General features: G+C 41.7%; 1 protein-coding gene across 2 annotated transcripts in view; it reads left to right on the top strand.

Moving 5' to 3' along the window:
* The window catches only part of LOC131051356 (molybdenum cofactor sulfurase), a 385,620-nt gene that overhangs the window by 141,586 nt on the left and 216,686 nt on the right, over nt 1-27,348 (top strand). For both annotated transcript variants that reach the window (XM_057985836.2, XM_057985837.2), the window contains one exon: nt 21,188-21,290. In XM_057985836.2, the coding sequence (XP_057841819.2) occupies nt 21,188-21,290 (103 nt within the window). The remainder of the gene's footprint in view (nt 1-21,187; nt 21,291-27,348) is intronic.

Raw genomic sequence — 27,348 nt, 5'->3', positions numbered from 1 at the left:
CTAGTAACCTAAATTTTAAATGGTTGATGGGAGGATGATGCAGTGTCTTACCTCCTTGTTTTCGGATTTAAGAGTTCCTTTCGAATTTTGAATTGGAGGTTTTCGAATCTAACCTTCGCGGGTTTGCTCGTCCTGACCTCCGCGTTACACACCGTGCCTTCTGCGTTTAATGTTTTGCTTGCTTTTGGACTTCGTTTTTAAACTTTCACCTTGGAATTTCGGACGCTTAGGGTCCGAAAACGCTGTTTGCCCGACCTTGTTGAAGCTCGAACGCGGGGGTCCGAAGTGCGTTTTGATGTTGTTTTAAAAGCTTATGCTGTCTTTGTTATTCGGACGCGGGGGTCCGAAGTGCGTCTTGATGTTGCTTTTGAAACACCACACTTTCCTTTTCGGAGCTTAGGGTCCGAAGAATGTTATTTGATATGTTTTAAAACTTACACTTCGCCCTTTTCATTCGGAGCTTAGGGCCCGAAGTGTGCCATGCGCTGCGTTTTTAAAACCTTAGTTCGCCCTTTTCATTCGGAGCTTAGGGCGCGAAGTATGCATTTCGATGCTGGAGAAATGCCTTTAAAAACTTACTTCGCCCTTGGTCATTCGGACGCGGGGGTCCGAAGTGCGTCTCGATGTTGTTTTTGAAACACCACACTTTCCTTTTCGGAGCTTAGGGCCTAAAGAATGTTATTTGATGTGTTTTAAAACTTACACTTCGCCCTTTTCATTCGGACGCGGGGGTCCGAAAACGCTGTTTATGTTGCTTTAAAAAAAACTTTAACTTTGTCTCTTTTCGGAGCCTAGGGTCCGAAGACGCTGTTTGATATGTTTTTTAAAACTTCAACTTCGCCCTTTTCGGAGCTTAGGGTCCGAAGTATGCATAATATGCGTTTTTTTAAAACTTACTTCGCCCTTTTCGGAGCTTAGGGTCCGAAGTATGCATGATATGCGTTTTTTTTTTTAAAACTTACTTCGCCCTTTCCGGAGCTTAGGGTCCGAAGTATGCATGATATGCGTTTTTTAAAACTTACTTCGCCCTTTGTCGATATTCGGACGCGGGGGTCCGAAACGTGGTTTTTTGATGTTGCTTTAAAAAAACTTTAACTTTGTCTCTTTTCGGAGCCTAGGGTCCGAAGACGCTGTTTGATATGTTTTTTAGAACTTAACAGCTTGTGTTATTCGGACACGGGGGTCCGAAGTATGCTATTGCACTGTGTTTTAAACTTAACCTTCACTAAAATTCGGACCTAAGGTCCGAAAACGTTGTTGGGCAGTGTTATGTTTTGAAACTTTAATTTTTTGGAAATTTCGGACCTAGGGTCCGGAATGCGATTGCCACCTTATGCTTTCAAATTTTGAATTTTCACCTTCGGACGCTTACATCCAAAAGGGGGGGAGCGCACAACGTTTTAAACTTAACGGCTCAACTTGACTTTCGCCAAGTTCGGACCTGGAGTCCGAAAAGATGCTTGCATTGCGTTAAGTTTTGAAATTTTGGAACAAACTCTCGGTATTTACGCCCGAAAGCCAGATCAGTCAAAAGGACTCATTGGTTCATTACTCCAACGTTGATCAGCTTACGGACTGATCACGAACTCGCTCGAGGAGACACGAGAAACTCTGTTTCGATTCTCGGGATGACGATCAAAAAACTCAAAACTGGAAAGGGGGACCCTGTCGGCGACAGGGGGCGTGTGCAACGCACAACAAATGGCGACTCTGCTGGAGAAATGCTCCCAGTCATTTCGGGAACGCAAGTTCGGATCGAACCTAGAATCTCTGGTTAACCACCACGACTGAGAGGAGAGAAGGAGAAGAATCTTTCAAAATAAGATAATGTGAATAGTCAAATCAAATCACACGCAGGTCGGATCAACTAGTGTGTGCAAATGGGGTTCATTCCAGCCTAGAAAAAGTTGTGGCATCAATGTTTCACTGCGTCGAGATGTCCAACGGGCTAATACTCCAAAAGCAACCTGGATAGAGCCCCGCTGCCAGCAAGCGTCTATAGCCCCGGCGGAGTTATCGCCTGTTAGCTCACAGAGATTGCTCTGTTTCCGGCAAGAAGGTTTTACCCCTTTTTCTTTTTATACCGGCAGAGATGCCTGCATTCCCTTTTGCCAATTTTACGCTTAACGCTTGATTTCAGAGCGCTTGATCAGTTTTCTTTTCTTTTCTCTCTTCTTTTCTCTTTTTTTTTTGGAATAGTAGGCAATGAAGCCTACGCGGGATTGAGCATAACAGTGGTCGCTGAAGTGTAGCCACGGACCTTTCATCGATATAGCGTCCCTTTGATTAGCAACTGATTGTATGCAATTTTTTATGTGTATCTGTGCAGTAATCGCGATATTGTGGATAGGTTTTGACTAGGACAAGATTTTGTAGAGAAAGGTCGTCTAGATCTAACCGGACGGATCATGGGGTGCTCCATTAATCAAAAGTCTCCCCGAGCTTGGATTCCAAAAACAGATGGTAACAGTAATCTGGCGTCGCACCAGTGTTTGTACATGGCGAAGGCCTCCTTCGAGAAAATGACAGGGGTCCTAAAACGGAGCAGGAAAACAGGAAACTAAACTAAGACAAGGAAGGAAAACGGAGCCGCTATTCACAATGAAAAAGGCTTGGGGAAGCCTATGGCTGGAAATAATGCTTGAGGAATTGACCATTCACGGGCAAGGGAACGTCCTCGCCTGTTAGGGTCCTGAGTCGGAATGCATTCTCTCCCAAAATTTCTGAAATTTGAAAAGGACCGAGCCACAGATTATCAAATTTGTCGTGCTCTCCCTTTCTTTCATGAGCTTTGTCCCAACAAAGAACAAGATCGGAAATGCGAAAGGCCTTTACTTTTGCCCGTCTGTCGAACCAACGCTTGACTACTTCTTGGTGTTTGGCAAAATTATTTATAGCGTCGTCTCTTTTTTCATCTAAGTATAACAGCTGGGACAACCTGGCTTCCGCAGCGTTATCGATTCCTAGGTATTCGCTCATGAACTGCAAAGTTGGTATTCTCAATTGTATCGGGAAGATGGGGTCAAGACCATATACTAAGTGGTATGGAGAAGTTCCAATGGCGGCCTTACATCGGGTGCGGTCTGCCCAAAGGGCAAATCGGGGTTGGGTGTGCCAATCTCTCGGGTTCTTGTCTAGGAGTCTCTTAATCACACTCAGGAGATTTTTGTTTGTGGATTCTGCTAAACCATTACCTTGGGGATAGTAATTAGATGAAAATTTTAAAGTGATCCCGTAATTGAAGGCCCAATTTGAAAATTTTAATGACGTGAAAGCAGAACCATTATCACAGACTAGAGCATGAGGACAGCCAAAACGTGTAATAATATTCTCCTCTAAAAATTTAATAACGGCATCAGCATTGCATTGTTTCAACGATTGAGCTTTAGACCACCTTGTACAATAATCAGAAGCGGTTAGAATGTACCTGTGTTGCGCAGAGGAGGGTGGGTTGATTGTACCTATGAAGTCGAGCGCCCATTGGCCAAATGGTCTTACCTCTATGACTAGTTGGAGTGGCATAGCTGGGGTGCGCTCCCTTGCTGCGGATACTTGGCACACATGACATTTCTTTACATGTTCGTGGGTGTCTCGAAATAAGGAAGGCCAATAATAGCCTGCCCTGAGGATTTGGTGAGCTGTTGCTAGGCCTGATCCGTGGCCGGTTCCGAACTTGGTATGGAACTGCTCTATAATCTGGCGTGCTTCATCCTCATTTACGCACCTCAGGTAAATGCCCTCATGATTCCTGCGGTATAAGACGGCACCTTGCAGCATGAAACGGCTACTCTTCATCCTTAGTGCCCTTTTCTGCACTGGGTTGAGGTGTGATGGGCATTTCTGATTAAGAAGGTAGAAAATTATGTCATCGTACCACCTGTCTGGGGAGACCTGTTCAATCAAATACTGTTGATGTACGATTCCTGAGCATTCAGACGCGAGGGTTTGTGTCAAGGCCTGACCTCGCACTAGCTTCATAGGCTGGATTTCAACATCATATTCCTGGATGATGGTCACCCATTTGCCTCTCCTTTCGCCTAGCTCATTTTGCATCAATAATGTCTTCACTGCGACATCTGGTACTATGGCATATATCTTACTCCTAAGTATATAATGCCGGAACTTCCTGATGGCTTTGACTAGCGCATAGGCCTGCTTTTCAATGTTTGGGTATCTTAGTTCAGCCTCCTTCAACGGAGTACTCATGAATGCTATCGGGTGCTCACCCTTTTCCTCCCTTCGCTGAGTTAAGATTGCTGCACAGGTGTGCTCGGAGGCGAAGGAATAAATGTAAAAGGGCCTTAGGTAGTCAGGGCTTACTAGAACCGGCGCTTGGACGATTGCTTGCTTGATCTCTTCGAACGCCCTTTTGGTTATTGGGGTCCATTCTATCTTGGCGTCCTTTTTCAACATATCGTTGAGAGGGCGAACTATTTCAGCAAACCCAGTTATGAATTTCCTAACAAAATTTATCTTTCCGAAATATGACTTAAGTTCCTTTTTACTTGCAGGGAGGTTGATTTGCAGTATGGCCTTGATCCTATCAGGGTCAATTGCTATGCCCTTTTCTGAGATAACATGGCCGAGGAGCTTACCTTCGGTCACTCCGAACATACATTTCCTTGGGTTTAAAGATATCCCGAATCGACGACAGCGTTGGAAAACCTTTCGCAAATCATTCACATGATCTGCCCTTTGCTTGGAGAAAACGGTCAAGTCGTCCATATAGACAATGATGCAGCGACCTACAAGGTCTTTGAATGCAATGTCCATGGCGCGTTGAAATGTAGCCCCTGCGTTGATCAAACCAAAGGGCATTCTCCGATAAGCAAATATCCCCCACTTAGTGGTAAACGCAGTCTTAAGTCGGTCCTCGTATTCGACCATTACTTGGTTGTACCCGGAGTAACCGTCCAAGAAGGACATCATCTGGGATCCGTTGACTGTTTGCAGGACTTCATCAAGGGAGGGCAGCGGGTAGTTATCCTTTTCTGATGCTCTGTTTAGATTACGGAAATCGACACACAGTCTGATTTCCCCGCTCTTCTTTCTTACTGGGACTAGATTAGCGACCCAGGTAGAATGTCGTACTGGAAAGACGATGCGAGCAGCCAGCAACTTCTTTACCTCTTGATATATTAATGGTTCGAGGAGGGCATTCACTGGACGCTGTTTTTGCCTGAAAGGTTTTGAATCTGGCTTGAGGGGTATGGTATGAGTTATTACAGATGTATCATAGGTTTTGAGATCCTCATACCCCCAAGCGATGATATCTGGGAATTCCCTCACATTTTTGAGGATTCCGTCTCTTTCTTGGGGCGTACACACTTTGCCAATCAGCACGTTCTTTTGATTTTCTTGCGTGCCGATATTGATTTTATCACAGGCGCCTCCTTCTGCAGTGCCTTCTTTGCGAGACTTAAGCTGGTCCCAGTCGAAAATTCGTTCTAATTGCACCATACCTTTGGGAATCGTATTTGTTCTGAGATTCAAGACCCCCTCTATGTCAATCTCGGCTTCTTGGGGTTCTTCCTCATCTATGATCTGAGTTGCAAACACATCTGAGCTTGTAATGAAGTCGATGATGTGTTTGTCATCATTGAACACCTGAAAATTAGTAACGTTGTCTGGGACTGATGGAACTGAGGCTAACTCTACTGTAAATTTCTTCAAATTTTGCATTGATAGTGGCTCAAGCGTGCTGGCGGCCTGGGCCAACGAATCAGCGACCTGGTTTTGTGACCTGAATATGGTCTTGATGTTAAAAGCATCGAAGCTTTCCATTATGTCCCACACGCGATTACGGTAAAGGCTGAGTCTCTTGTCGTGGCAGGTGTATTGTCTTCGAACTTGCCTGACTACTACTTCGGAATCTCCGAAACAATGCAGGATCTGGGCTCCCTTTTTAGTGGCTAATAGCAAACCGTGAATTAAAGACTCGTATTCTGCTATATTGTTGGTGCAGTGAAACTGTAGCCTGTAGGAAGCTAAATAGGTTTCACCAGTGGGGCTTATCAGTTCTACCTCTGCTCCAGCCCCTCTCTTGGATTTAGAGCCATCGAACCTTAAGGTCCAAGTCTGATTTGGGCTGGTAACCTTGCTGGTTGCGGTTGCCGAACCTGTAATTCCATACTTTTGCCGCTCAGGGGGTGTGGTGGCCTCCGGTCTGAGAGTATGAGTTTGTAGCACCTCTGAATGTCTCTTGCATGCCTGACTCAACGCTGCCCTGCATAGTGAACAAGTTGTTTCTGAATGGGCAGCATTGTGAACTCTGCACCAACTGGTTAGGAGCAGATTTGCAATAGAATCTTGATAGTTGAGCTGGGACGCTGGTCTTTCACATTTGCAGAAGAATTCCCTGAGGCTGCCAAATAACTCACCTTCTTCTGGCGATGGGGCCTCCTTATCATAACTCTCTGCAATCTGTCCGAAATTTTGGACTGGGTTTGAGCATTGTACCAATAGGACTTCGTTCATTGACCCGACGTCTACCCTATATATGCCCAGGTCTGATTCTAAGAATAGGGTTTCATTAGCCTGATTATATTCCGTAATCATCAGCTTGAGCCGAGGTTCGGACTTGATCCGGATCTGATTTGCTACCCCTCTCCATGGTAGCCACATGTGGGTGAAACTAGAATGCAGCCAGCCGTTCAGGACGCGGGTCCAATCTCGGCTGAGTAACATGCCATAGGCCCCTGGGATGTCCACCACTTGAATGTCGATGTACATCTGAATACGTGGATCAGCTGTTAGTTGCATGTGTATGTTGTTTAGCTCGCCCACTACAGTTACTTCAGATTTGTCCAACTGGGTAACCTTTCGGTTAGTCTTGGTGGGGGTCAAGCCTAAAGCACTACATACTGACAAAGGCATAACATTTGCTGAGGCTCCAGAGTCAATGAGGCAATTGTGCAAGTTCTTACCAAAGATTCGGAGAGTTAACAGAAAAGGGGGGGGTTCTAGCTTTTCGGTGAACAAGCTTATCGTAGGCTCCGATGGTAAGGTATCATTATTCATGATTGAGATATCCTGAGTCCTTTCCCGTGCACGTGCCCCAAAGCCAGCCTCCATAGGTTGATCATTTTGGAACTCAGGTGGTGCAGCATAATTCACTGTTGCACCCCTGAGAGTTGTTGGTCCTCTCACCTCACCACTGATCTTCTGGGGTTGTCCTTGTACTATCCTTTGTCCGGAGTGATCGTCCATCACTTTGGACTGAGTTGGTGTGGGTTCCTTAAGACTATTCAAGACCATGTCCCTAACTTCGAAGACTTTCATTAGTTCAAAAAAAGGTAAGTTGACTTTCATCCTTTTGAATTCGTCTGCCACCAATTGGCCTAGCTTAGCAATCTCTATATTGCTGGACGACCTATCACTGGAGCCTGGATTTGTGACAGTAATTGGCTGGTTCTGCGGGACGAGCATTCTTGGCTGGGGGGGGGTCTTCTGGGGCTGCCCTTGGCTCGCGTACTGTTGCGATGCCTTTGGATAACTTGGGTTATTACTAGCATTCTGATCTGGAGGGACCTGGATATCTTTGGGAGGTGTGGAAGTGGTGTAGGGGCTGCTGTTGCTGTTCTGGTTGTTATTGTTGTAATACCCCCGATTTGCGCGCTGGTACTGCTGAAATGCATTCACATCGACGGGCTGATTCGGGTCGGCCACCTCATTTTCATCCTGATTGGGGAAGAAAAATGGGGGAATGTAGGTTTCTAGAACAAGTGCAGTGTCATACCTTGGTGACGGCACTATTTCAAATCCAGAGGGAGGGAGCACTGGTTGAGGCATTGTGTTTTCCACCTCTCGTTGGAATATGCTGGCAGCAACCTGAAATGCGTCACATTGTAACTCTGAGTGCTGATTAGTGTTGTGTAACCTGCACCAGTTAGAAAGCGCTGCCTCTGCCAAAAATACCGTATCCGTTGGCCTGTTTTCCGATGCTGGCGGATTGTCGAGCGGAGTAGGCACTCCTCCGTTGTTGGGACGGGTGTTCCATGCCCTTGCGGGTCTTTGATACCCTTGATTCTGATATTGGCCCTGGTGTTGGTTCCTCTGATTACTTTGCAACTGATTATTCTGATTTCGCAGATGAGTAACTTCAGAGGACAGCCTTTTCATTTGGTCAGTCAGTTCCCGCATCTCATCCTTCTCTTCTTGGGTTCTTGATGACACCGTGGTATTTTGCAGATAGATGGGCTGCTTAGGGAGGATCTGGGCTATAGGTGGTCCTGGATGAAGTACCAGTTGGCTGGGTGGCTGCTGAGGCTGATATGCCGGTTGTGGGATTGGGTTCAAAATGGGCGTTTGGTGGGCCAAAGCCTGACTAATTCCCTGGACTTGGCTGGACGTAGCAGGGGGTCCTAATTGCATCAGGGGCCCGGCGATATTTTGGCCTGGCCCCTTACTAATTTCCATGGCCTTAGCATAGGCCTCAGTCAGTGTAGTCGGCGCAGGGTGTGATTGTCGGACGAACATGGCTGTTAAATAATCCAGCGCTGAATAGTAGATTTCTCTTGCCGAAGCGTCACTCACCACATATGGATCCTGCAATCGGGTGAAGGCCTTGTGGAACCTGTTGTTAAAGGAGCTTATAGGCTCGTGTTCCTGTCTCTTGACTTCCACAAATTGCCTATACAGCTCCGTGGGGGTTATAGGGATGCCATATTTTCCTGTGAAGGCTGCCTTCAACTTTTCCCAAGAGTCGATAGAGGATACTGGTAAATGTATGAACCAGTAAAATGCGTCTTCACCCAATGAATAAGGAAAAAGCCTGCATGCAACATCCGCGTATTCAACTCGCCTATTGCGCAACGCATCCTCAAATATTTTGATATGCTCTTCCGCTGTCCTGTTTGGGTCATTTGGATGAAAAACGGAACAGAATCTGTCCGGGCTCTTGGGCATATCATGGTAAGCTGGGAAAATCAGCGGTGACGGGTTGTCTACCAACCATGTGGCACCATTTGGAGCAGGTGGATTGTGCGCCATCTGTGGCTGAGTTATCTGTGTTGTAGTAGGAACTAGATTTGTAACCACTGGAACCGTAAAAACTGAACTCCCTGGAACGGCGGACTGCTGATTCGCTGGGCTGGACTCACTGGGGTCTGAAGGCTGGCGATAACCCCTGCGTCTGTAGAATTGAAAACCAGTAAATCTCTCCCGTTCTGGGCTTGATTTTTGGACTCTTTCGAATCTTTCAGGAGAAAAAGACCCAATTCGTTCCAGCGTGAGTTGTCTTGGGAGTTGATCTAGTGGATGTGGTATGGATCCTTCTCTGGCTAAAGAGGGTATGATCTTCCTCTGACTTCCAAGCCAGGGAGTATAACTAATCCGCAATGTATGACTGATTCAGCCCCTGATCTGGCTGTTCAAGGGAAGGTTACGTGAGTATTCACAGGGCAACACCATGCTGCATCTTGAGCTGCCTTCCTAGTATATGGGAGACGTTCGTTCAAGGCAATAGTGCAAGAGCTAAATATCCAAAATTTGATAGGCTAAGAGCATATTGTCTTCAAGAGGAGTCAAGGCTAAATAAGAAGGGGATCAAACAAAAGAACATAGATGAAGATCTCCATGTTCTAAATACCAACTCCAACAAGAAAAACAAGAAGAAACATTTCAAGAAGAGAAAGAACCGACATGAGAAAAAGTCATCTAAAAGAGACAACTCTCACATTTAGTGCTTTAGGTGTGATCAATATGGACACTATGCAGCAAGATGGCCGGATAGAATCAAACAACAAGCTACATTTGCAAAAGTTAAAAGGGAAGAATGACTCTGAGAAGCATGTATTCTACTCTGCCCTCTGCAGTCAAGTATCCAATAAAACTAACACCTGGATCATTGACAGTGGGTCTTCAAGACACATCACTGGGTATAGCGAATTATTGGATTCCATGGTAGAAGAAACTGATGAGGAAGTAACCATTGGTGATGACTCTGCACATCCAGTGAAAGGTGTCGGTACCTGCAACATTAAGCCGAAGACAGGCATGTCTCTTCAACTCACTAGAGTCCTATTCGTTCCTGGCATCAAGAGGAACTTAATCTCCATATCTGCACTTGAAGATGATGGGTGCAGAACAACTTTCATGAATGGTAAAGTCCTAGTATGGCCACAAAACTCTTCCATCAAGAAGGCTGCAACCCTAGGACATAGAAAGGCTATTTATACGAGGTATGTATTGAATCTAACCTAGCCCTAATTCATGACATTACAGATTCAAATGAAATTTGGCATAGAAGATTAGGTCATTTAAACTTTCGTGCTTTATGTTCAATGGAAAAATTAGTAATCGGTTTGCCTAAGTTAAAACAATACCATTCTGGTAAATGTAAGGGGTGTGCCCTAGGCAAAAATACTAAGAGTTCCTTTCAGAATAGTTCTAGGAAAACAAGCAATGTTTTAGAGCTAGTTCACTCTAACCTATGTGGACCAATGTTTGTACCATCATTAGGGGGGTGCCTTTACTATGTAATATTCATTGATGACTTCTTCAGGAAGACCTGAATCTATTTTCTTAAACGTAAAGAATCTGAAGAGATTCTCAAGAAATTTAAGGAATTCAAATCCCTCTCTAAAAATTCTTCTGGAAGGAGACTAAAAACCTTAAGGACTGATAATGGGAGGGAATACACCTCGGACTTTTTTAGAGAATTTTGTAAAGATGCTGGGATTAAGAGGGAGTTCACTGTCCCTTACAACCCCCAACAAAATGGGGATGTTGAGAGGAAAAATAGAACCATTGTAGAGGCAGCCAAATCCATGCTTCTTGATCAAAACTTAGAAATTCATCTTTGGGCAAAAGCCTCCAACACTTCTGTATACATACAAAATAGATGCCCTCACTCCCACATTGAAGATAAAACTCCTGAAGAAGTCTTCACAGGTAGAAAACCCGATATCACTCACTTTAGGATATTTGGATGCCCTGTCTACTTTCATATACCTAAAGAGAAAAGAACAAAACTAGAACCCTCTGGAAGAAAAGGAATATTTGTTGGATACAGTGAAACCTCTAAAGCCTACAAAATATTTGTGCCTGGACATAGCAATATTGAACTTAGTAGAGATGTAATATTTGAAGAAGACATAGCCTTCAAAAGAGCCAAATACTCTATTGAGTCAGAAATCTATGTTCCATCTTCAGACATAGAAGAGGATTCCACTCCTGAGATTCAGAGGGAGTGCTCAGAAGAAAATGAGGAACAAATTCCTCCCCAAGAAATCGCTAAGAAAAGAAATCTGTGGGTTCACAAAACAATGGAAGATGCAAGGGACTTTGCAGCTCCTTCAGTTACCTTTAGAGAAAGTAAGAGGCCCCGAAGATTCACTAGCTATGTAGCCCTAATGAATGATCTCTCTAAATCAGAACCTTCTAGTGTACCAGAAGCTCTTAAACATCAAGTTTGGAGAGATGCCATGTCAGAAGAATATAAATCCATCCTCAACAATGATGTTTGGGAAATTGTTCCTAGGCCAAAAGGGAAATCCGTTGTCTCATCCAAGTGGCTATTCAAAATCAAATATGCTGCAGATGGTAGCATAGGATTTGTTGCTCGGGGGTTCTCTCAAAAAGAAGGAATAGACTATGATGAGACATTTGCTCCAGTTGCTAGATACACCTCTGTCAGAACAGTACTGGCCATTGCAACAACCAAAGGTTGGAAAGCCCATCAAATGGATTTGAAAACTGCTTTCTTGAATGGTGAAATTGAGGAGGAAGTCTACTTAGAACAGCCAGAAGGGTTTGAAATCCACAATACAGAGACATGTGTGCAGATTAAAGAAAGCTCTATATGGTTTAAAACAGGCTCCCAAGGCCTGGTATGAAAGAATTGACAACTATCTACTGGGATTGGGATTCTTAAAGAATGATGCAGATCCAAATCTTTACTTCAAGAAAGTCAAAAGTGACATGCTGATATTAATCTTATGTGTTGATGATCTTCTCATTACAGGAGAAAATCATATTATTGGTCAATGTAAGAAAGACCTTGAAAAGGAGTTTGATATGAAGGATTTAGGCCTTCTACATTACTTCCTTGGATTAGAGGTTTGGCAAAACTTTAACAACATTATACTTAATCAAGGAAAATATACCTTAGACATATTGAAGAGATTTGGTATGATGAACTGCAGACCCATGACTTCTCCCATGGAAACTAATCTTCACGAACTGAAGGAGGCAACAGATTCCCCATTGGTAGATCCTACGCTCTACAAACAGATGATTGGATCATTAATGTACTTGGTCAATACTGGACCTGATATCTGTTATCCAGTAAATGCCTTAAGTCAATTCATGTGTGAACCTAAGGAGATTCATCTTATGGCAGTAAAACATATAATGAGATACCTTCAAGGTACTCTCAACTATTGGCTCAAGTATGAGAATATTGACTTGAATCTTCACGGGTTCACTGATTCAGATTGGGTTGGAAGTGTGACTGACAGGAAGAGCACCTCAGGGTGCTGCTTCAGCTTGGGTTCAACCATGATATCTTGGATTAGCAGGAAACACTCTTCAGTAACTCAGAGCTCTACAGAGGCCGAATATATCGCAGCTTCCATGGCTGCACGAGAAGCTGTATGGCTACGAAAGTTTAATATCCCAGTTATTTTGTTTTTGATTTTTAAGGCTAACAATAGACATCAACAAAAAGATAACCCGTTAAGGTTAGAAATGATAAACTGAAACATGCTGGGAAAGTAACCCTTCCACTTTCTGATCACCAAGTGCCCAATGTGGGAAGGTGAGAGCATGTGGTGTTGAGGGGATCATTAGCTTGATTAACTGAAAACAATGCAGTGCTTGGGCGACAAGCCAACCCCTTCCGCTTATCTAGCGGGAAGGCAAGAAAACTTGGTGGTGAACCAGCCAAGTGAGATACACAAAAATACGAATCACTCAACCGCAATATTTCAGCGGGAGGACTGCAGTTACATAACAATCTCAACTCGACCGTTTATGCAGCGGGAGGACCATTACACTTAGATATCACTTGACCACTTATGCAGTGGGAGGACTGAAATTACAATTTGCTTGATAATAGGTGGCAAGCCAGCCTCTTCCACTTTTCAGCAGGATGAGAATTACAACATAGAACTGGTTAGTAGTACTACTACTTAACCTTACAAAAAATAGAAGATATGAGAAGAGACTAATGCTGATTATCCTAAAATGAACATGAATTTCTGCTAATATCAAATCTGTAGGCTGGAATTGCAAAACCAACAGCCTAAGAAAACTCTAAAAAGCTCACAACTCTCTCAATACACATCCAAATCACCCAAAACCAGTCCCAAACCCACACTAGACTAACTGCAATGACAACCAACCAAGACCATGATACCATTACCCCCTTATTGATTTTGCACGCATCCAAATGCAAAACAGAAAACCACGCCTAGCTTAAGAATTTCGATTTTGTCTAGGAAATTCAAAACTCAACTAAAAATGCCGCAAACTTACAAAGTATATCGCCATTACTGGGAAGGATGAAAGAGCCAATACCCATAACGGTCAGTCGCTTTAGCATAGAGGTGTGATCGAAAATGTACTTCAGCCACAGGCAAACCAGTAAGTCCCAAAAATCGTTCCAACACCAAAAATGACTATGACATGCTCTGAGAATGTAGTAGATAACAACACACATCTAGGTACTATGTTTCAAGTACGAAACCGGAAAGCACTAGGGAGACGCACTTCGAAGCCTCAAAGTTCTGTCGCCAAACCGGCAGGATAACATTACAAATTTTCAAGATGATCTAGAATGGGAGACCAAGGCTCTTATTTATAACTTCACACCATCAAATTCAAATGCAGATTGCTTCAAACTCAACTTCTTCCATTTGCATTTCATTTCATCTCACGTGGACCCCAAGAGTGGCGCCATCTCACAAGTCAATCCTCACGCCATAAAGCAAGGACCACGATATTTCAGTTAGCAAACATTAGAGATGGAAATAAAATAATATCTCTTATAATAATTTTGACATCTCCTTATTAGACATAAATTTCGCCAAGCACTTAGGAGATATTAGACATTAATCCCAAATTCAATAAATTAGTAGCAATTAATCAGATTAATTAAATATTAAACCTTAGGATAAAGAAATAATATTTAATTGTGTCACATATGACTCTCTTACAGATTACTGTCAAAACCAGGATGAAATTGAGCTAGGAAGGCCATTGAACTGCTACAGGATCAGGACTCCATCCATTGCTAGAAATAGAATTATGCCATACTGCCACTTACTAAAAATAGTAAGTCAAGAACTAATGATCCAAAAAGCATGATCTTCGCACCCAGTGACAGAGCATGGAGAGCTCAGTAGGACAGTATCGCCAAAATAGCCATTCCCTGACTTACTAAAAATAGTAAGTCCTCGCCTCATCAATGCTGGACCCTCATTCTTCATTCCACCTAGCCTACGGGTCACAGGAATAGGCTAATGGACCACTGGGAGGTCATCAACAAGAAGGGGACATTACTGAAAGCTACTTGTGGGATTATTCGGAGAACCAATGAAGCCTACTATAATTCATTGTGACAATCAGAGTTGTATAAAACTCTCCATGAACCCTGTATTTCATGATAGATCCAAACACATTGAGATCCCTTATTACTATGCGAGAGATATGGTGGATAGGAATGTGATTCAGTTGTAGTATATCAGTACAGGAGACCAGACAACAGACATACTGACCAAACCTCTAGCCAGAGTGAAAGTTGAACACTTCAGAAAAGGTCTTGGTATGATTGAGTTATAATCAGTTTTTGTAATTGTACTAATATATGAGATATTTAATGTGTAAACTACTTTTGTCGTGTTATGACTTTATGGGCTCCACCCCTTGTGTACATTCTAAAAGGTGACGATCTTTTAGACTATGAACACTTGTATTAAACATTATGAGGTGACGATCTTGTAATGTTGATATCATGCTGACTTGATATCACTCTGACTCATGGATGTGCCATGAGATGTTATGGTAGACATTATGTGACGTAATGTCAGTGCACATACCATAACCTGGATATAAGGGAATTTAACATTCTCAAGTATTCTATATCCAAGGTATCGCGTGTTATGCGATACTGATATCACGTGTTATGTGATATCTATATCACAAGATGATCTGATATATTCCTGTGTCACTCATTACCTGATGCATTATGTCACGACCATATGTGATATGATCCCTTGTATTACGAAGTCGTGTAATACATGTTATTATAAGAAATATGATGCTTATTTTCCATAGGTCTCCAGTTATCTTCCCTAGCTAAGAGGGAGTGTTGAAACTTAGTAGCTTCGGTAAGATAAATGATTGAATGAGAGACTTCATTTATCTCTCATTCAATCATATACCTTATCGATATAACTAAAATCTAAATGTAGACCACATGATTAAATAAATGAACTTGTTATAATCATCTTATATGCATAATCGATCATACTATAATTGTAATAAGATCAGACCAGATTTATGAAAACTATCATATGATAACTATAACAGTTATCATCTTAATCTCAATTTATATCGATCGATGATTATCTTATTTATCAGATGATTATATTCCTGACGTGACCCGATTACTAATCGGTTAAACATACTAACTAACGTGCCCCGATAGCAATTGGTCTAATATATTAAATGTGACGTGACCGATAGTTATCGGTACATCGCTTAAGTGAAGCGGTGCATATGCATCGATCAAGACATGTCTTGATCGGGCATGTCAAAAGACATGACCGGTCAAGGCATGCCTTGATCGGTGGGCATTGCCTATATGTACATGTCAATGAAAAGCTGTAGAAGCATAGAAAATATTAATGTTATCTTCAGCAACCTGTGACATAAGAAATAACAAAAAATATCAGTAAAAGAATAATAAGATTATATAACTTCAGACTTGAACATTAATTTGAATATCATTTACAGAAAGGTAGGCAAATATGGTTCGATCTCACCTTGCAGGGCTCTCTTTTTTTTTACGGGTAGACCATGAGAAAGGAGGTCCCCTGTCTGAGATGGGATGGGGATGTGCAGAGCACAACAATATCTAAGCTCATTTCTTATTGGTTCATAATCAAAGATGGAAATGTGTCCAAATGTTGTAATTTTATCATTGGTCGAAGGAAGTTAGTTATAACTAACCCTAATTAGGGTTTTATCATGTAATCTCGACCGTTGATTCACAATCAATCTGAGTCTTTGAATTGTAATTGAGACCTCTATATAAAGCTCAGACCTCTCATTTGTAAAGGTTAGTAGTCAGATAATAGTTGTTAGATAGCAGTTAGCAGTAGAGTAGGAGGAAACTCGAAGTTATTGCTAAGACTTGTTGAAATAAATACTTGATTTCGTTGAAGTTATGGTGGATCTATGTGTTATTTATACAATTTGCATGGTTTCTTGTTACTTCTCGAATTTAAATAAAGTTCATTGATTATCATAGTTTTAAAAATCGCGGACTCGCCTCAGACTTGCCACGGACTCGGGAGTCCTTTGGCGCCACGAGTCGACTCGCCTAGGACTCGCGAGGAGAGTCCAGGTGAGTCCTTGCGAAAGACTCGCGAGTCTTTCGCAAAGACTCGCGCGAGTCTTTTGCTCGGACTCGCGAGTCTTTCGCAGGGACTCGCGGGCCCAGAAAAACATGCTCGTAAAGGGTAAAAAAAGAGTTTTTTTTTGGTTTCTAACTTCATTTTGGTTTTCCTTTGGCCATAGCAGGTTAGAAGGGTTTGGAGGAGTAGAGGGAAGAAAGAAAAATCAGCAAGAGAGATCTAGGTAAGGATTTTTTCTCTTTCTTTTTTTTTTCATTTGAATCATTTTATTGTTTTGAAACTGAAAAAAATCTTGAAAAACAAGGGGATATGCTGCCAAATTTTTTTCTATTTTCTTTTCTAAGTTGTTTCCTCTTTTTTTTTTCTTGTTTTTGAATGCTATTTTTCCCAAATGATTCATTGTCATTTTTTTTGTTGATTTTCCATAAAACCCTGCTGATTTTTTTTTTTCATGTTAAATCAGCAATGGCAAGTTCAACTCCAAGGGCAACCCCAAGGTCAGGAAGACAAAGAGATAAAGCTTGGAAATATGGGATTGCAGGAAGCAAAAAAGGGGAGGTCACTTGCACCGAATGCACAAAATGGATGACTGGTGGAATCAATAGATTAAAATACCACCTTGCACAAATACCTGGATATGGTGTGGAGGCATGCCCCAAATCAACTCTTGAAATTATTAGAGAGATGAAGGCCATTCTTGCTGAGAATGATATGCATAAGGAAGAAAGGCAAAAAACAAGAGAAGCCATGGCAGCTGCAATGAATCCCACATTGTCCACTTCGGGTCCCATTGGTCATAGTCGGGGTTGTCAATCACTTTCATCTTTTGGTGACAATGAGGGTGAGGTTAGTGGCATTCCTGTTAGGTCAGACCCTAATTTTTTTGTACCACGCAATGTTCCAGGTGCACAACCTTCACTTGAAGGTACAGGATGGAATAGAGAGAAGCATGAACAAGCACGGATAGCAGCTTCAAACTTTCGGTTTTACAATAATCTATCTTTCAATGCAGCAAACAATGTGTATTGGGAAAGTTTTGTTAATGCATGTACAGTAGCGGGTAAGGGGTTTAAGGCCCCAACAGGTCATGACTTCAGTGGGCCATTGCTAGAGAAAGCTGTGCAAAATACACAAGGTGTGGTTGATGATCAGAAAAGGTATTGGAAGAGAAAAGGATGCATTATTTTATCTGATGGATGGACAGATGGACGGAATAGGACTCTTCTCAACTTCTTGGTGGCTTCAAATGGTGCAATGGTATTCATAAAGTCTGTTGATGCCTCAAATGAAATAAAAAATGCAGAGACTTTGTGTAATCTGTTGGATGGTGTGGTTCGGGAAGTTGGAGTTGAGAATGTTGTCCAAATTAGCACGGACAACGCAGCTGCATATGTATCTGCAGGTAGAATGCTTATGGAGAGGCATCCTTCGATTACATGGAGTCCTTGTGCTGCACATTGCTTGGACTTGGTGCTAGAGGACATTGGGAAGATTGGATGGGTGAAGAAGGTGGTTGAAGATGCAAAAGGTGTCACCAAATTCATCTACAACCATACTTGGGTGCTTGCTTTGATGAGAAAACACACAAATGGCAAGGACCTTGTGCGACCTGGAGTGACACGATTTGCTAGCCACTTCATCACTTTGCAGAGCATTCTTAGTGCCATTCCTCATCTTAAGCAGATGTTTGTGTCAGATGCTTGGTTGGGGTCTGCATACTCCAAAAGACCTGAAGCAGAGAAGATTGTGAGCATTGTTTTTGATGAAGGGTTCAATAAAAGTGGAGAGGAGTTGACTGCGGTAAGTAACAAACACAAAAGTAAAGTTTATAACTTTATGCAATCTTGTCTATTTGCTGATTTTATTTTTTAGGGGTTGATTTTGTACTAATTTAAAATTTGTTTTAATTTTTTTAGGTTACAGAACCTTTGGTAAGGGTTCTTCGTATGGTGGATGGAGAGGGCATGCCAATGGGTTTCATTTATGAGGCCATGGATAGGGCCAAAGAGGCCATTTCACATTACTGTCGTGGAAATACAAGAAAATGTGAAATCCTTTGGCGCATCATTGATCGTAGGTGGACAAACCAACTCCACCAACCGATACATGCCTTCGCCTACTTTTTGAACCCGAAATTCTACTTCTCTGATTCATTTAGGGCTGATGAGGAGGTCATGGCAGGGGTTATTACATGCATTGATAAGATGACACCTGATCCTGAGTTGAGAGACAAGGTTCTTGATGAGTTGGAGGTGAGATTTGACATTTGCAATTGCTCTATCTTTATTTATGAATTCGGAAATGTTCATTATTGAATTTGAGTTAGACACTTTGACTATCTAGTATCTATTTCTGAATTTGGAAATGTTCATTGTTCAAGATCTACAAAAGTGCAGAGGGGAGACTCTTCTCATCACAACTAGCAATTGATAGGAGAGGAAAACAACAACCAAGTAAAAAATTTAGCAACTTAGTTCAATAGTGCAAGAAAAAACCTACAAACTTGATTGTTACATTTTTTTCTCAATTCTAATATTTCTAAATGTTTTTTGTAGATTTATGGTGGGAGAATTATGGTGCCGGCACGCCTAATCTTCAAAAGATAGCTATCCGTGTTTTGTCTCAGCCATGCAGTGCTTCTGGGTGTGAACGAAATTGGAGTGTCTTTGAGAGCATTCACACAAAGAAGAGAAATAGATTGTCACAAAAGCGGCTCAATGATCTAGTATTTGTTCAGTACAACCTTCGCCTTCGAGTTAGACAGGTGGAGGGTGTTTCACATGAGGCCATTGACTTGGATGAAATTGATCCATATGGTGATTGGACCATGAATGAACAAAATGATGGTGATGATGTCCTCCTTACCGAAGAAGAAATTGCAGAAATAAAGAGAGGAGCAGCACAAGATGCAGAAGGAGCAAGATTGGATGAAATGGAGGATGAAGATGAGGACGAAGATGAGGATGATGATGAGGACTTTGACTTTGAAGAAGAATCATCTCACCATTTAGATACCACAACACCCACTGCTACTACTTCTAGCTCAAGGCCTAAAAAATTGAGCTATATTAGGAAAAATACAAAGAGGAAGATGTAGTCTTCTCTTTGTTTTGTTCATTCACATTGTTGTTTTTCACATTTTTAGTTGGACTTGGACATGTCATTATATGTAATTTTGTGAACATTTATATACTTATGCTGCCATCATACATTTTAGAGTTGAAAGTTGAAACTTGAATATGCTGCCATGAATGATGAATTTTCAAGTATTGCGTGTTTGTAGATCATATGACATGTGTAATGTTTCAATTATGGCACTTATGTTCTCTAAATGCATTAATTTCTTTATGTTTTTTTTATAAAACTACGGTTTTTTTTTTGCCGAGTCTTTGCCGAGTCTTTTGCGAGTCTTTCACTAGTCTGAGTCCGAGTCCAAAATTTTGGTTTGCCGAGTCCGAGGCGAGTCCGAGATTTTCAACTATGTTGATTATAATGGAGAAACGCAATGATATGTGATGAATCCCTTGGTTCATACTTTTTGTGGTTTGCTGATTGTAAGCTACAATGTAAAGTTAGCTTGAGCCTAATCATTGTGCTAAGTTCGACTGTAGATACTTGTTCAAGTTGCTCTAGCATTGGGTATTTGGATGATGTATTTATAGTATGAAAATCTTCGATTTCCTTAGAAGGTTGCATTGGTTTTGTGTAGTTGTTTTCATCATGACGAAGCAAGGCTTGAGAAGGAATTTGTCTATCAAAGTATCATCCATTATTATCATTGTTCTTAGGAGTAGATTAAGTTTCGTATCCTCTACTGCTTTTGTCTTTATTTTTCAAGCGAGTAGAGTAAGATTTCACCTTCCAATAGTGTTCATTTATGTAAGTCCTCTTGTGGTTCCGCAATATCAAATCATACATCATTGAGACTATCCAAAGCATAAAGTCTATTGTTCGCATTGTAAACCTTGGAGTCATCTCATTTGATCCCATTGTATAGCATATGAGGTTTCTTTGTTCAAGAGAGGATAGAATACTTAGTATTTTATTTTGTGTTCGAGGTGTCCTAAAACACAGATCAACACCAAGGAATATCTAGCGATCACTGCTATGTCAAAACTTGCCAACTCTCTTGCCTTCAACTTGAAATTTGCTACCACACCTTGGTACAATAAAATTGTGGGTGGCAAAATCTCTTCAAAAATAACAATTAAATATAATGAGTCTTCCTTTCAATAATAGCTCTAGTTTGTCTTTAATGCCAACCTATAACTCCTTATTTATTGGCTTGTCATAGAATTTGTCATGACGTAGTTGCCAAGTGTCCCAGTGATTGTTAGAAAACTTAATTATGGAAATTCATGCCCTGATTTAGAGAAGGTCAGAATTAAATATTTATTTATTACTTTATGATTATTTGATTTATTGCTTCTATTTCCTCAACTCATGTCCCCTTTAGTAAAATATAATATCAATATGACCCCATTATGAACATAAAGATAGGGCCTACATAAGCGAAATTTATTTAAAATGGGACATTACAAAGCATTATAATAAATTCCTTTATAATTGTTTTCCAGTAATATTAGCTTGTTTCTCTTTGCCAGCCATACAGGATCACTGACTGCCTACACAAGCAGTATGCTAGAAGCTTTGAGACACAGCAATGGAGCACCAGTATGTGTTCTCTATGGCAAACACAGTTTTAAGGTTAGTCAAGATTTGGCATCTTTCCAAATATTTGTTTCCAATTTCAATAAATGTTGATTTTATCTTAAAAGGAATCATAATTACTTGTGTTTTGTACATAAAGTGGACTTTTCTGAATGTTACGATGCTTTATGTAGTTAGAAAAAATGTTCAATTTTTACAGAATTTGGAAACTTTGTATCTCAGACCCAACATACCAAATGCATATGAAAAATGGATAGTTTCATTTACCCATTCATTTCCTTTGGAGTGGATTGGGGAGCATTTAGAAAGATTAATTTTGTTAAAGAGATGGAAGAAAATTATATTGATGTCACTGAATCCCATTAGAGACTTGAATTTAATATAAAAAAGGTTAAATGAAGATAAAAGGAGTGCAGCCCAAAATATCTGAGTAAACGAGAAGGATACAGCAAAAAATAAACCTGATAAGAAATGAAGAAAGACAAGTATCAATACATAGGGAATAAATAAAGAGAATGACCATGAATGACTAAAATAGATCAATGGGACTAATATTACAATACTCTAATAAAGCGAACCTTCAACAAGCAACTTGATCTATTCAATTTTTAAAACATAATTTCCAGCATTCCTTGCTTTGTATGGATCACATTAAACCTTCAACAGGCAAATTGACCAATTTAATTTTTAAAACAACATTTCCAGCATTCCTTGCTTTGTCTAGATCACATTCTCCCATGGACTCTCTATACATTTCAAGGGATTCATGGCTTGGAACAGTACATCTGAAACAAGAAAGGGTCCAAAGAATAAACTCTCAGTAGGAGAAAGAACAGGTACTGCAAGCAATACAATGGGGCAAGGTTGAGTCAAGAGTAACTCAAATGCAAAAGTATGTGTGAAAATGTGTTTAACCATAATTTTGTTGTTTTGCTGTGACTAAGGCAGAAGGCAATTCTTAAAGTTAAAAAGAAATGTGAATTGGAATGTGAGTCCTACAAATGCAAGGAATAGCCGATTGCCAATCCAAAGCAATTAGGGCAATGATGATGAAAGTTGTCACTTTCTAGATATAAGTTACCCCAGCTAGAGCAAGAAATTGCCCAACCAAACTGCAGTCTAGGAAATTACCATGTGATATACTACACTTCTTGCTTTGTGTGTACCAAGTTTCAGTAAGCTTTTCTATTTGACTTGCAATCTGAGGTCCAAGTAGAAAAGCCAGGTTATTTCAGTTCAAGAGTAAATTAGCAAGCTAAAAATTGGTTCTTGTTCATTACTAGTAATTTAGATGGCATATAATTTATCTAGTTTTTGTAATGTTCCCTTTTGTAAATGCCTTAGTTTTTGCCCTAAATCACAATCCCAAGTAAAGTAAGAAATGAAATAGAAATATCATTTACCAATTAGATCCTGATTGAGACCCTGTAATCATGTTAGATATAAAATTGATCTTTGCTTCTAGGGTAATGGACATTTTTTGAATCATCATTGTAAATTACATAATATACATGTGGGATTCGCTTAAAGCTTTTCCCCAAATTTCATCTACACTATGAAGCACCTGGGAGATCATACAAGGCGCATTGAGTCTATCCATCAAGCCCAGGAGCTTGTTAATGGCGCGCAACGTGCCCGGACCCGGAGAGGGAGAAGTGAAGGGTACGGGAAGCACGGGAAGAAATTGAGAAAGAGATACGAGAAAGGGCGAAGGCGAAGGGTACGACAGGTACTTCCAGCCGACCGGATGCGGAGGAGGCTATACTAAATCAAATTTTAAAACTGGAGGTGCCTGTGAAGGTACACGACCTCCTCCAGACGATGCCTCAATTACGAACGGCGTTGCTGAATAATCTCTTCAAACAACGCACTAATACCAACCACCACACAAATGTTCCTAGGGGGTCTGCAATAGACCCCATGTTGCTGGCAGTTAATACTGGAAGGAACCCGACCATTGTGGAGATGGGTATCCTTGGCACCATTCTGATCGATACCATCATCGATGGTGGATCAGGAGTGAATGTTATTCCAGAAGAAACCTGGCGGAAGTTGGGGAAGCCGATGCTGTGGCCATCTACATTCAATCTGCTCGGAGCAGATCAACATGGAATCAAACCCATCGGGACACTGATGGGCCAGCAAGTTACCATCGGGATGCAACCCTTCATACTGGACTTCGTGGTAATCCCACTAAAGAAAAAAGGGTATGATGCGATCTTAGGGAGAGGGTGGCTGGTGGCAGCCAATGCCACCCACAACTGGAAGAAGAACACTCTGTCTATGGAGAATGTAGGAAGGAAGTTTATCATAGACCTTGGGAGGCAGTTGGTTAGTGAGGAACTGGCATCATCTTCGGAATCGGAGGGTGAAGGAGAAGGCAACCTGAGGGACGAAGGACGGGGCTGCAGGGAGCCCAACGACGAAGGGATTCTCAAACTAGGAGAGTGCTCTGAGGATGAGATGGGGTCATTGAACGGGCTCTTTCACTGGCAGACGGAGGATTACGAAATGTTCCAGAGCTACAGGCTCGAAGTAGAGGAACCAAAGCAAGCAATAGAGGAGGTGTACCTGCCGGAATACACAGAATATTGGAAGGGAGATGCCCCAAACCTCGGTGATGTAGATAATCCCAAGATCATTTGTGTCGGCAACAATTGGAACCCTGTGTGGAAGGCCGCAGCCTTCAAAATCTTTATTATTCTTCTTCTTCTTATGTACGGGAAGGAGACCGTGGTCCCTGTAGAATTTGTGGTTTCAGGTCTTCGGATGGGCATTGAAAATAGACTTGCCACCAACGGGTCCAAATTGAAACCCTACCACGAGAAGCGCGCAGGGGACCCGAGAGGCCGGAAGGACACCCGAGAGTCCGGAGGGGATCCTGATAGGATGGAAGGGGACCTTAGAGGCCGAGCAGGCGACTCGAGAGGCATGGGACCAAAGCGGGAGACTCTCGAGTGAGACAAACCGAGAAAGGGCGATCCCCAAGGCACGAAACCCGAGCCGAATCTGGACTCTTACAAAAAAATAAAATAAAATCCGTACAACAAAAAAAACAATAACAAAAAAAAAACCACGAATGAACCCCTGAGGTGGGACCACCGGCGGTGGATACCACCGTGTGGTGGATACCACTGCCGCCGCAAGGCATAAAGAACAGTCGAAGACATAAACACGTGCACACGTAGCAGCCCCCACCCGAACGCACAGACACACAAACACGCACTCCGCCGAACAACGCAGCGCGCAAGCACAGGGAAGGCATACGGAACCATACACAACCATCCAGGAGGGAGTTAAGTGTTCGACGTGCAGAAGGAGGCCAATACGGTGTGTATGGTAGATGGTTGGTCGTGTATTCCGTATGGGGTGATCCGTACGGTGGAGGGGTGTTGACCGCACGAGAAGGTCGCTGTACGATTGGAGGTGTCAGTGGTGTTGTTGACCGTACGGGGAGGTTGTATGGCCGGTGTGCCATCGGGGACATTACAGTGGAAAAAAACAAAAACAAAAAAAAAACGACGAGGACTAGATTGAAAAATCATTTGATGACATTTGGAGCCAAGACGTTGAAAATATTAGAGTGGAGAAGAAGGGTTTTGACATCTTAAAATATCGCAGAAATGATGTGCGCCATGGACTTTCGGGTGGTTCTGAGGGTTGTAAATTGGTGTTGGCGGCGGGGGCACTACCCCTCGACCTCGCTGGGGCGCTGCTCCAGACCCCACTGGGGCGTTGTCCTAGACCCCGCTGGGGGCACTGCCCCAGACCCCCAGTTTATTTTTGAGCTACAATACACTTTTTGAGTTGGGCGAAGGCATCAGAGAAGTCACGGGAAGTGTTGGGTTGTCCCGTACTGTGAGAAAGAAGCCCGAAGCTCAGCTTTGGCAGGAAGCCATAAGCCGTAGAGGGAGACGGATTTGGAGGTTGCGAACAAAGTCTGAGGGAAGGCATTGTAGACATGCGAAGTCATACGGCACCAGAGAGTTATTTAGTTTAGTTATCAGCCTTTGGGGAGTGTGATGGAGGATTTGAGGTGTCTCCTAGCCTTTGTGCCAGAGGGTTGTGGCCACCTCCAGGTAGGAATGGTACGCTTGAGGAACTTGGAGTATGTCTCGGCTGGACGTGAGGTTGCCTTGGTGGATGCACGGAGGGCTCGGGAGGAGCTGACCACCAGGTTGGAGGCAGTAGTAGTGTGAGACTTAGCTCAGCGTACCCAGGAGTTGGATGCCGCGAGGGCAGCATGGGTGGCTATCGAGGACAAATTGGCTAGGGAGACAGTATCATTTGAGTAGCAGTTGGTGGAGGCTAAGACTGAAAAGTGTGTTTTGCAGACAAGTTTGGTTTAGGCACAAGAGGATTGTGATGTCAAAGGAAGCACTAATGGTGAAATCCACACTTGAGCATCAGATGGTAGCAGAAAGGGGTTTTCAGGCGAGGACGCAGCAGGTGTATGAGTTCCACGCTCGACTAGCGTTCGCAGTTCCTGCAGTTCTCTACCTTGGTTTTGTTTAATGTCATCTCTATTTTGTATTAAGTCGTTCGGAGACGACTTCTTTTCTTGGGGGGGATGATGTTGCCGGGAATAATCATTATGTTATGTTGTCATATTATGTTTATGTTGTCGTCGGTAATAATGAGTTACGGCAGTCAGTTAGTTAGTTGTCTCGAAGGGCAGTTGGACGCGATGGTTGGTCGCACCCTTTTGGGTATTATATATTGCATACCGTTCCTTCTTAGTAGGATCATGATAGTCGTATCTGGGTTTAATGTTATAAGCACTCGATGTACATGGACTGTTGAATTAATACAGAGACTGGTTATATAATATATTTCCATTATGTTCTGTGCATTTACTTTCTGCATTTAATCGTTTACCGTATGAGGCAAACAACCACTTTATTATAATATAAAATTACTTTTAAAACACCATTTAAATAAACGTTTTTCTATTTTTGGAAAAAGTAACTTTATAACATGATATTATAAAGTTTATTTGATATAAATCCACTCAAGCCCATTTTTGGCTAAGTATAAACCTTTTGTACCCAAAATCATCCCCTGTCCACTAAATTCACCTACAAAGATGGCTAACAAATGAATCTATGACTCCTGAGTGTTCACTGGAGAAATGGAGACATTACAGTCCTCCCTTCCTGGGATTGCTTCCCCTTAAGCAATATCAATCAACCCGTTGCTCCACTCTAATAAAATTTCCCAATCAAAATAATATCCGGATGCCATATGAAAATGAAGAATCCGCTGTAGGTGCTGATGTGGAAGAAGTTTGCCCACAAATTGCTCTGAAGTAACTGTTGAACCTCATTGTCATAACTCTGGGAAGCAACATAGATGTTGTCATGTCCCCTCGATCGTCATATATATAATCTAAACGAAGCAATTATTATTATTAATTAATATAATAGTTACCAACAAACGACTATTTGAAATTATTAAATATTTATTTATTTTAATTAATATTTATATATCAATAATAATATTCTTGAAATATTTAAATTAATATTATATTACACATTTAAAGTGGTGAAGGATGTAATAACAATTAAAGACAGATTCATTATGTAGCGATCATATTAGTGATCAGCATTAATCAGCATTAATCGTATATATTCTAGACTGATGTGCAGTACTGGGACTATTAAGTATGGTGTAATGGGCACCCCTTGTTCGGCACTAAATTTATGCCCCTTTTACTTAGTGTAATTTTGCCAAACAGTTGGCTTGCAAGCTGACTATTGGATTTTTTTGGTTCTTGTTTTGCAATAGGATAAATTGGATAAACTGATATATTATTGTAAAGCTTTCAAAGTTTATTCAATATAAAAACAACCAGACATATCAAATACCAAAAACAAGAAGATTAATGCTGATGGTATTTATTTAATTCCAACTTCAAGCATACAAATCAGATCTAAAGAACATTACAGACCATATGATAATAAACAAATTCAAACCTGAACTCCACAAGTATAGAACCTGCTGAAACACTGTTCACACACTGTAGCTGCACTATTCACGGCACTGTAGCATTTTTACTATTCACGCGGCACTGTAGCAGAACACTATTCACGTG

This window comes from Cryptomeria japonica, chromosome 11 (assembly GCF_030272615.1).
Source record: "Cryptomeria japonica chromosome 11, Sugi_1.0, whole genome shotgun sequence".
In the NCBI taxonomy this organism is placed as follows: domain Eukaryota; kingdom Viridiplantae; phylum Streptophyta; class Pinopsida; order Cupressales; family Cupressaceae; genus Cryptomeria; species Cryptomeria japonica.
Note: the sequence above shows the minus strand (reverse complement) of the source record. Positions and strands in the feature narration are given on the sequence as shown.